Source organism: Vicugna pacos, chromosome 5 (assembly GCF_048564905.1).
Source record: "Vicugna pacos chromosome 5, VicPac4, whole genome shotgun sequence".
Classification (NCBI taxonomy): Eukaryota; Metazoa; Chordata; class Mammalia; order Artiodactyla; family Camelidae; genus Vicugna; species Vicugna pacos.
Genome location: NC_132991.1, coordinates 42169835 through 42181995, shown reverse-complemented (window position 1 = coordinate 42181995; position 12161 = coordinate 42169835). Strand labels below are relative to the sequence as shown.

Genomic DNA, 12161 nt, shown 5'->3' with positions numbered 1-12161 from the left:
TCCAGCACCAGCTTCACTGTGGTTTCTGAGACATACCAGGTGGTCAGCGCTTTCTCTGCAGAGGTCTCGTCCAGCTCCATGGGCCCTTTGAGTGTCAAGGTTCTGATAACACCAGCCTCTTCCATAAGCCCTCATCCTCAGAGCCACGGCTTCCTCCTGCCACAATGACCTCCACGATACTTGGGTGCAGCACTAATCAAAGTGTCATGGACAGATGAGCGCCAGTCCTTGCAATGTTGGTGGTGACTGTTTCCTCAGAACGTCAGTTAACCACATCACTAAGCACAGTTTCAGTTGGGCTGACTTTTCTTCAGAAAAGCAGCAGTGAGTTGATTTACATTCAAGTCAAGCCCCTTATCTCATCACAGACCGGTAGCAAACAGCAGATTGATTACGTGGAATAATGTAGTCTTAGTGGTTCTTTATATCCTAGTCACCCAAGAATAGCTCTTGTGGTTTCTGCCTCCTAACGGGATCCTGACTGATATAGAGGTTAGGTATAGATATATTTTGAGTAATCTTTATTTTAATTAAATATATGCACATGTACAAAATGGATTATAATATAAAATGCACCATATGGTCTAACAGTTGAAAATATACCAACCTAACATGTAGATTATAAGAAAAAAAAACATTTACCTAAATACCAGTTGTACACATATCTAATGGTCTTCCTGTGATACTAATTTTATTTAAAAAAAAAGTAAGTTAAATAAGAAAGAAAAATATCCAAAGAACTCCACTCAATATAAACTTCCACCTACAAATTAGAAATAAAAGGTAACAGTAAATGAGAGATAACTTACTCGATTGTTTAAGGTGATATATGGTTCCTTTCAAGACCTAGAAAAATGTGTTAACTTACATGAGTGCACTGTGTGCTGGGACTTAAGAGCACCTGAACTAATTCTGAGTCTTCTTTTAAAAAATGTCTCTGCCAATCATATTTATGGAGCAAAGAGTCACTTGTGTCTAGCAATTATAGGAAAAGACTATTGAGACAGGCTTATCTTTCAATGATTTAAATATTTCCTACTAAACCTACAATAACTTTACTTAGTAGTTCACTAACATGTTCATAAGGTCAAGGCCTTACGGGATCTACTTCCATCATCAGAATCAGTGCTACCTGTAAAGGGGGCTCTGAGCTAAGAAAGCAAAGAGGACACACCACATCTGTACACCTGAGCATTTTCCCAGCACCATAAATGAGGCTCATTCTTTTATCTGTCATCATGAAACTACTGAAACTATAGAAAACATTTTGTTGATTTCATATAAATTAACACACTCATACTTTCTTTACTGGGTGTTTAAAAATATGTGGCCAATTATTTCAGCCTTTACTATAGAACTATTCATAGGGCAGCTGCATAATTTATCACCCAAACTGGGTCAGTACAAAAGGGAGGTAAGCACCCAGGACCTTAGGACAACTCATGCAGGAAGTCAGCCTGTGTTTTACTCCAAAGATACATTCACACGTCAACTACAGGAACTAAGATCTAATGGAGATGAAACCAACCACAGTAAAAAAAAAAAAAAAAAAAAGTACAGTAAATATTTCTCTACACTTCTAGATATCTTGCATATGAAAACAATTTCTATGTGACTTTGGGTCTTATGCCATACTGTATCCTTTCTTCAGAAAAGCTGGAATATTTGAAAAATGAAGCACACATGGAAACCATGAGAATGGTCTTAGCCTGGGACTGCTGGGAGTATGACTGGCTCAGGGCCCAGCTGCTGCGCTTTAAAATCCACAGCTGTATTTGCACAAAGGCCCCGCTGCCCACAGGCTGCTCGAAGCCACTGATTGAGCACAAAAGAAATACTAAAGCAAGCCCGTTTCTAGGAGATATAGGTCTCCTCTGATGATCAGCTGTGGCTCCAGGACTCCCCAGTGGCCTTACAAATCTTCCTTAGAAAGGTACAGCAAGCAGTCTTGGAGCTTCACCGGAACTTCCCCTCCTTTCCTCCCTCCTGCATTCATGGTCACACTTACATCATGGTCTGAAGCTCTTCCAGCCTCCCCCTCAACTCCCTCCTCATTTCCTCTCATAGACATTGCCCCTAGTCAATTTTGTGCACATTTAATCTCTTCTTGGTGTCTGCTTCTCAGAGGACCCAGACTAAGTGAAAATGTGTGCTGACAGAAATCTAGCTTGTATGTCTTTAAAAACTCTAAATTGCCTTCTTCCTTTTTTCTTTTGGGGAGGGGATTAGGCTTATTTATTTATTTATTTTTAAGGGAGGTACTGAGGATCGAACCCAGGACCTCATGCTGCTCACACTCTACCACTTGAGCTATGCCCTCCCCCACAAACTGCCTTATTTCTCAATACAAAGAATATTTTAAAACTGAGGGCACTTAAATCAACCATATATACACAATGAAAATCTACAATGACTTGGTAAACCTAGGGAAGTTAAGTATATTCTCCCTATAGGATTAAGCCAATTCAAATCGGAAAAGTTAACAGTATTTAACAAAACTTCGGTATTCAGCCTTAACGTAGCCTCATAGCCTCACCTATAAAATGAGTTATTTAGATAACTTTACCTGATTCATTGATGAGCTCTAGTAGTTTTCTGGTAGCCTCTTTAGGATTTTCTGCATATGATATCACAAGATCTGCAAACACTGACAGTTTTACTTCTTTTCCAGTTTGGATTCCCTTTATTTCTTTTTCTTCTCTGACTGCTGTGGCTAGGACTTCCAAAACTATGCTGAATAAAAGTGGCAAGAGTGGGCATCCTTGTCTTGTTCTTGACCTTAGAGGGAATGCTTTCAGCTTTTACCCATTAAGTATGATGTTGCTGTGGGTTTGTCATATATGGCCTTTATTACGTTGGGGTATGTTCCCTCTGTGCCCAGTTTCTGGAGAGTTTTTATCATAAGTGGATGTTGAATTTTATCAAAAGCTTTTTCTGCTTCTATTGAGATGATCATATGGTTTTTATTCTTCAATTTGTTAATATGGGATATCATGTTGATTGATTTGCAGATACTGAAAAATCCTTGCATCCCTGGGATAACTCCCACTTGGTCAGGGTGTATGATCCTTTCGATGCACTGTTGGAGTTGATTTGCTAGTATTTTGTTGAGGATTTTTGCATCTGTGTTCATAAGTGATAGTGGCCTGTAATTTTCATTTTTGTGTGATAATCTTTGTCTGGTTTTGGTATCAGGGTGATAGTGGCCTCACAAAATGAGTTCAGAAGTGTTCCTTCCTGTACAACTTTTTGGAATGGTTTCAGAAGGACAGGCATCAACTCTTCTCTAAATGTTTGGTATAATTCTTCTGCGAAGCCACCTGGACTTTTGTTTGTTAGAGGTTTTTAATTCCTGATTCATTTTCAGTGCTGGTAATTGGTCTGTTCATATTTTCTATTTCTTCCTGATTCAGTCTTGGGAGATTGTATCTTTCTAAGAAGTTGTCCATTTCTTCTAGGTTGTCCTTTTTATTGGCATATAGTTGCTCATAGTAGCCTCTTATGATCTCTTGAATTTCTGTGGTGTTGGTTATGACTTCTTTCTCATTTATGATTTTATTAATTTGGGCTCTCTTTTTTTCTTGATTAGTCTGGATTATCAATTTTGTTTATCTTTTCAAAGAACAAGCTTTTAGTTTTACTGATCTTTTCTACTGATTTTTTACTCTATTTTGTTTATTTCTGCTCTAATCTTTATGATTTCTTTCCTTCTACTAACTTTGGGTTTTGTTTGTTCTTTCTCTAGTTGCTTTAGGTGTAAGGTTAAGTTGTTTATTTGAGATTTTTCCTGTTTCCTGAGGTAAGCCTGTATTGCTATAAACTTCCATCTGAGAACTGCTTTTGCTGCGTCCCACAGGTGATAATCATGTAACTTTTACACCTAAAATTCTATAGTTTTCAAAAATTATTTATTAATTGATTTGTTTGCTTTTAATTTTTTAAGATTCTCTATTACTGTGGGTATATGGTACTTTGCATTTGGTAAATAAAGATCTCTTTAATAGAATCATAGAATTTCAAGGTAGAAAGGGTACTTCAAGTTATTTAATATACACCCTAGAAGACAAGACGTATCAGGTTCATTTGACCTAAAGGCAGAAGAAAATTGGACAGTGCAAGCTGCCCAGACATTTTTCTAACAGCCCATGTAATAATCCATATTTTAGATGCCATGAGTAAGAAGCAGCTGTGGACTCTCACCTTTTGAAGTTGGGCCACTACGCTGGTATCTTATTTTTAAACATTTAGGGTACTGTGAAAATTTGAATTACCTTGTTCTGATTATTTCTGATGCTGCCTCCATAATAATTTTTTTTCCTCTTGGTTACATGGGCATATATATTGTCCATTTCAACAAAGTAATAGAAATATGTCAAATAACCATTAAAGTAAGTATTTAAAGTTCTGTAAGCAGAAACAATGACTACATTAGGTCAAGGCTGCTAACCTCACCAAAGAAGGAAGTCATCCGGAAATCAGGCTGAGGCTATGGCGGGCTGGTACAGGGGAGAAAGTACTAGAATAAGAGACGGCAACATGTGTCTCATTTAAGACTCATCTTTTCCTAAGCTAACCGTGTGACCTCTGGAACGCCACCCGCCCTCTCTGGATTTCTGCTTCCTCAGCTATGAAATGAAAAAGTTGGACAAGAAAGCTCGTGAAGTCCTTCACAGCTAGCCCGGTCACTTGGATTCTATCCGTACTTTTCTGCCTCGCATTGTGACTGACTCATCCAAAACTGAGTGCTTCCTAGATAATCCCAAAGGAAGAAACCCCAAATACAAATGAATCCGACCAGAAGAACAACGGCCAGTTCTTTTCATTTTTAAGCAACTGTTATATCTAGAGGCAACTGAAAGGAAACTGTCTAACAGTTAAGGAAAAACAATTGCCAAGCAAACATCCTATCAACGGGCTCTCTAACCACCTCGGACAGAACCACTGAGGACTGGGGGATGAAAACCACTCTCGGTCCATTCAGTCTGTGTAGTGACAGAGGGAAGCAGAGCTAAGTGTCAACGTGTTTCCTGTTCTGAGGATGGATGGCCAGCCTTGCTGAATGAGAGCTTTTCAAAGAGACCACATCCTGCAGATCAAGGGAAAAGGGCACACAGTGCTCCTGGCTCTCACCATCTTTCATTGCTCACCATCAAAGCCTTCCGCCAACAGAACCAGAGTGAATTCCAAACCTTGACCTCAGTTAGCATCTCGACATTCCCATGAAGCCCGACTCTCCCGTGTCAGCTGAAATTCCACCCAAAGCTATTTCCTCTTCCAAGGTAGTAAAGTTGGAAGCATAAAAGCTCTACAGCCATTCTTTCCATTTCTCCCTAGATAAGTACATTTGAGAACCAGAACAGTAGGCTTCCCAAATAAGCACTTTCCACCACACTTATTTACCCCTGGTTGAGAATGTCTTCATACTTAGAAAGCTTACAGAATGAAGTTCATCCTTTTAAATCTATTCAAATGGCCTCTGGGCTATGTAGTCTTATTTAGTGAAAAATAAGTGCAGCTACTAAAGGAAAAGACAACTAGTAAAAGGAATATTTCCTCTAAAAAAATGTTTTTTGAGAAACAACCACTATTTATAATAGAATCCGCCACAGGCAGACAATATCTTACAACTCAGACTTTAAAAATAAAAACGTATTTGCAATTTTCACATCAATATTTACATGAGAACTTACTAGTAAGGCATGCCACTTGGCACGATGCCCCAGTTTGGAATTTTTTTTTTTTTTTTACTAAAGAAAGATAACACTGATATCATTTTAAAGGATCATACTGTGAAATATTTTTTAAAAAGAACTTCCCATTTTCTGCCAACTCACTACTGTTAGTATGTGCATGACTGTAAGAAGGTAAGTCTTCATGAGACTTGAATTTAAGCCGCCTAACTTGTTAGGAGTGCCATTAAGCACTGAAATAATGAAGAAGAAGACTAGGTCAGGCTCCAAGAATTGCTTTCATAGGTAAAGGTGTCTTGGTTCATGTGGAAACAGCAAAGCAGCAGCAGGGGAACACAATCTACATAAGGAACTAGATTTTCCACTGGTGGTTGGTGTGACCCTGTTGGTAACTATACAAACACGAAACTCTAACGTCCACTGGTGACTACTACAGTGATGACACACACCACAACTGATTTCTTCAAGTTGTGTGATGTATGCTGTGAAACTCTAACTTCTTTCCAAGCCTTTGGTGAATCTTATAAGGCCCTTAATGACCATAGGTAGCAAACCACCAAGTAGAGTGGTCAGAGGTTTTAGCAACATTTCTCACTGGAAAATAAATTACTTTCAAAAGTATTCTCAGTATATGCCTGAAAACTATTTCCTACAAAGAATAAACTGCAAATATTTTTACAGATCAAAGAAAAATGTACAAATAATTCTTAGCATGCCTGTTATGATTGCTTAAAATATTACTACTGTTACAAAATTAAAAAATGAGATATAGGCTTACAGTTACCTGAGAATTATATAAAGTAACTTGACAGAGCTTACCTTTTTCAGGAACCGGACTCCATAGGTAAATACATAAAGGTAAAATGAAAATCTCCACCTGTAGAAAGTGAAAAAAAATTCTATGATATTCAGTTTCTATCAGTACATTCTGAAGTATGTGAATGAAAAAAGTCTATTAAATGTGCCCCCTCCCCACCTACCCCTGCCCCAACCAGGGCTTAAACTTAATGAGTGATTTTAGTGTTAAACACATATACTCATGTGCATGCATACTGCAAACATTTGAAATATTAATAAAATTCATGACAAATTTTCTTTCACTCAGTTACTATATTTGCCCATTTGCTCAACTTCTCTTTCTCTAGCAGGTGAATTTCCTCTTGTTCATCGCCCATGAAGGGATATATTTTAACAACATGAAGGTATGTAAAACAGTTGTGAATTCTTTGTCTGATTCAGATAGTAAATAAACGACTTAACTGAAGATCATATTTGTTTTAAAGATAAAATCCTTAATACTTTTAAATCAGGCAAGACTTTTTTATTTCTATTGTAACAAATATTTACCGGCATCTTTCTGAGGTCACTAAAGGAACCCACTTGGAATTCAAATCATCCATCTGATGTGCAACTGCCATCAACAACCTTATACCATCCCAAGCTAGGTCTAGCTGTTAGATGCTCACTTTTTTTAATGAGGAAAAAATTTTAAGTTCTCATTCAATTTTAAATGATTGAATGTTCAAGTTTTTTAAAATATAAGACTTTATATAAATATTAAAACCTTGTATAACATATACATAGTGTGTATATACATCTCTAAATATACATATATCTATATATATGGTTATTACAAAAAACTCTTACCCTACTACCCAATTCTCAATTTTATTTCTGTATTTTCTGACTGTGAATGGCTGTGACTTTAAAAACCGTTTGATTTCATCCCACTTATTTTTGCTTTTATTTCCTTTACTTTAGGAGACAGATCCAAAAAAATATTTGTTGTGATTCATGTTAAAGAGTGATCTGCCTATGTTTTCCTCTAGGAGTTTTATAGTATTTGGTCTTACATTTAGGTCTTAAATCCATTTTACATTTATTTTTGTATATGATGTTAGAGAATGTTCTGATTTCATTCTTTTACATGGAACTGCCCCGTTTTCCTAGCACCACTTATTGAAAAGACTGTCTCTTCAACTTACAATCTTTTGCACAGCAAAAGAAATCACTGACAAAATGAAAAGACAACCTACTGAATGGGAGAAGATATTTGCAAATGATCTGACCAATAAGGGATTAATAGCCAACATATATATACAACTCCACATCAAGAAAACAAAACAACCCAACTGAAAAATGGGCAGAAGAAGTGAATAGACATTTATCCAAAGAAGAAATGCAGATGGCAAACAGGCACATGAAAAGATGCTCAACATCACCAATAATCAGGGAAATGCAAATCAAAATCACAATGAGATATCACTTCGTAACTGTCAAAATGGCTATCGTCAAAAAGAACACAAATGACAAATGTTGGAGAGGGTGTGGAGAAAAGGGAACCCTCCTACACTATTGTTGGGAATATAAATTGGTGCAGCCATTGTGGAAAACAGTATGGAGGTTTCTCAAAAAACTAAAACTATAAATTAAAAATAGAACTACCACATGACCCAGCAATTCCATTCCTGGGTATCTATCAGAAAAAACAAAAACACTACATCGAAAAGATACATGTACCCCAATATTCACTGCAGCATTACTTACAACTGCCAAGACACAGAAGCAACCTAAGTGTCCAACAGATGAATGGATAAAGAAGATGTGCTGTATATATCACACACACAATTGAATACAACTTAGCCATAAAAAAAGATGAAATTTTGTCATCTGAAACAACATAGATGGACTTGACGGGCATTATGCTAAGTGAAATAAGTCAGACAGAAAAACAAATACTCTATGATATCATTTATATGTGGTATCTAAAAACACAGCAAACTAGTGTATGTAACAAAAAAGAAGTAGATTCACAGATACAGAGAACAAACTAGTAGTTACCAGTTGGGGGGAGGGACAGTCTGGGGTGGGGAACGGGAGGTACAAACTACCGGGAGTAAGACAGGTTTAAGGACATATTGTACAACATGGGGAATACAGCCAATATTTTGTAATAATTGTAAATGGAAAGGAATCTTTAAAAATTGTATAAAAATTTTAAAAAACTTTAAACTGGTTGATTTCACTAAAGAGCATTCCTGAGGTCACACTGTTCACAGTATCTTGGGTTACAAGTTGTAAACGAACACAAAGGAGAAAGTCACCAGTCAGCTTCCATCTGTCAGGCTTACTGCTTTTTGAGTTTGCAAGCCATGTAAAAATTTCAAATAAGATTTTGTTAAAAGGGTACTTTTAGGAGGTGAATCAGGTTATTGACAAAATGTTCTGGAAGAAATGCCAGCTGTCTTGAGGGAAGCGGAAAAGAACAGTGGTAGGGGCCTCGGAGAGCTGAGTAAGACCCAATGGTGGACACGAGTGTCCCTCAGAGGTTCACGACTGGGCTGACTCTTCAAACATCCCGAAATTCAAGTCAGAACTAACACAGAGAAGAGCTTTGAACTTCAGTGTTGAAAATCTTCAACTAATAATCCATAAAACCTGAATTCAGGAAGGAATTGAATGATCTAAAAAAGTGATGATTCTGAAATTTCTCATGAAAGCCCTTTTGTAAGTAAAAGCAGTTCATTTACTGCAGGATCAAGATCAGAGATTTAATTTAACTCCATCTCCATCATCAATTTCTTGGTAGTTGTGGGTCAGAGTGTCTGTGTGTTTCTTTCTGTTTGTGTGGATAAATTCCAGATTAGAACTTAAGACCAGGGATGGCTTCAAGGGTGTGGAACCTGTGTAGTTACATAGGGTCCCAGGCTTGGTTTAATGTTTTGCTGTCATTATCTTGAAATTCTTAATAACTGTTGAGCAAGGGCCATACTTTATTTGGCACTGGACCTTGCAAATTATGTAGCTGGTTCTGGTCAAGACACATGGATTCTCCTAACTGTGAACAAATCTATTAATATCCCTTGACCTCAGTTCCATTTCTATAATGGGACAGTGGGTGTCACTGATACTGGTTTTGAGATTTACAGTTTGGACATATTGATGGCCTACGGATTTGGTGGCACAAGTAATCTCCACTTCTCTCTAGTCCCTCCCACTCCCAGCTATATTAAACCAACCTACTTCAGATATTTGCAAGTCACTTTTCTGTCCCTTGAAGACAACCAAATTTGCGACTCTTAGATTAAGTGATTTGTAACAGCTGTTTCGGCTCTAAGACACTCCTGTTAGTAGGCGATGACCAGGCAGTTTTTATGTATTAACGAAAACTTTATGGAAGTCATTGGAATCCCTACAATCACTCATGTAACTACATTTTCTTTCATCACTAAAATGACCCAGCTTTTATAAGACACAGGTTCTATTACAGGAACGCAGATGCCTCCATCATCTGAATAACAACTTGTGATGAATATCTACCAGGGAGAGTTTATGTCTACAAAATATCTACAGGAAGCAAAATTTTCCAGCATTTCGCCACATGCAAAAAGTCCTTTTCTAAAATCTGTGTTGTTTCATAGAAGTTACAGTTTTAAATGGTGTCTAGCTACCAGCCCCTGATACAGCCTCTCCCAACTTCTCACTAAAATATCTATAAAAAGAAAAGGTAAAGAAAAGGTAAGTAAAGGTGCATGCAACCACAAAAAAGGAAAAAAAAGACCTTTAACCTACTGCAAGAACTGGAGAATTTTACAGCAGAAAAAAAAAAGAATAAAATTAGATTTTAAAAATGTAACTGGAGGTGATAAGAAACAAGCTATGTGTCTTAAAGGAAAGTAGGGAAATCTCAGTGTGGCTCCCTTTCTCCACTTTCTGCCATGTTGTACAGAAATGTAAAAATCTGTGTTAGTCAGAAACCTAGACAGCTCTCAGTCATGAATGACACTTTTGGGGACACCAGGAGAATCCCCCCACCCTGTCGATTAGTGACTGATACTTTCAAAAGATGAGTGGGAAGAAAAGGAAGTACTCAGCACTCCAGGAGTTTCAGTTAAGAAAAGACGATTTGAGGGCAAGACAATCTATGATGGTGTTGCATTCTGGAAGCTGAAGTTCTTACAATCCAGAAGAGTGACAGAGAACAAGGCATCAGAGATAGCTCCTCCAAATGAAACCCTTCTGGTCCACTGAAAAGGGCCAGTGGTCTTAAATTTCTCCTCTGTATCACTAAATTACAGAAGACAGAGAGGAGTCAAAAAGAAAGCTCCTACCAGCCAAACTGCCTTTCACTTGTAAAGGAATATAAAAAATATTCTCACATATCCAAAATAAATTACTCCTTAACTGTTTGTAAAAAAAAAAAATTACTTTGGTTAATTCCAACCTACCAAGCAGGATACAAATGAAAATTAAGAATTCAAAAGGTATAATTTTAGAATAAAAGGACTATTGTTAGCAACATAAATAACTGCCCTAAATTTCATTGTCAAATTAAATGATATTGTTCTTCAGGACCAACTTAATACAAAATATTTAGCAATAATCAAGGGATGACTTCTCAGATTATATTAATGAAAGCAGGGAGTGGAGAAGGGAAACATTAAACTTATTCTTACAGAGAAGTTTCAAAAGACACTGTTGTTATGATAAGAGCAGTACCGTTAAAGAATGTTTCTTTAAAAACTTGATGCCTGGTTAAAGATGGAAAAGTGAATGCATGAATTTACCTGTGCCTTTAAGAATGTAGCACTGAACAGGAAGAAGAAGAATCTTGGTAAGAAAAACATAAACTTATAAGGACACAGAAAACAGGAGTGAGGACCACCACTCCATTTTGGAGCCTGGTTAGCGGAACCAGGACCTGCGTCCTAAGCTTTGGTTGGAGGATGCATGCCAGAATCCCAGAAAGACCCCATATGAGGAAGCAGTTCTGCAAGGCAGGAACCTCTATTGGAAAGAGAGGCCTTCAGGATGAGCTTGCTCAAGTCCACAATGTTGCTCAGTGGCAAAACCAAGACACAAAACTAGTGCAGCACTGACTCTAAAGCCCTCTCTCAGATTCCACAGAATTAGCATGCACGTCTCTGCTTAGAGAAGTCAATGTGTTCCACTACATTTGTTTAGAAACTTTTTATATCCATCGAGCTTGAAAATTAGAATGGAAAGCTAGTAAAAACTACCTGGTTTATTGGTTTATTGGATCTGGTTTATTGTCCTTACACAACAAGGCTGATAGGGCTCTTTGTTAAAATCAAGACTAATAAAAGGTTCCCTAAAAGCAGGGAAACAGAGCGTTGAGGTCTTGTGTCTTGCTGCCAGGTATCACCCACATGGCACAGGGGTCCTAATCTACAGAGGAGGCAGAAGCAGGGAAGAACATCCAGAGCAGCTCCCTGAGCTCAACTCTGTACACCATTCTAGGGAGAAGAGGGCAGCCCATGGGGGTGTTTTCTGTACATTTCTGGAGCTCTTCCTCTGTGCCAGAGCTGCTCTAAGGACTTTACAAGTAGAACCTCATTTAGTGAAACTATTCTATACAACAAGGGAGGTCCTATGAACAGCATTCCTAATTTTTTTTTTTTTCAGATGATGAAACGAGCACAGAGAGGTTTAAGGACTTGCTGAAGGTCA

General features: G+C 37.6%; 1 protein-coding gene across 3 annotated transcripts in view; it reads right to left on the bottom strand.

Moving 5' to 3' along the window:
- CERS6 (ceramide synthase 6) overlaps positions 1-12161 on the bottom strand; it is a 296892-nt gene that overhangs the window by 117213 nt on the left and 167518 nt on the right. For all 3 annotated transcript variants that reach the window (XM_072961105.1, XM_006201102.3, XM_072961104.1), the window contains exon 4: positions 6510-6567. In XM_072961105.1, coding sequence (XP_072817206.1) covers positions 6510-6567 — 58 coding nt within the window. The remainder of the gene's footprint in view (positions 1-6509; positions 6568-12161) is intronic.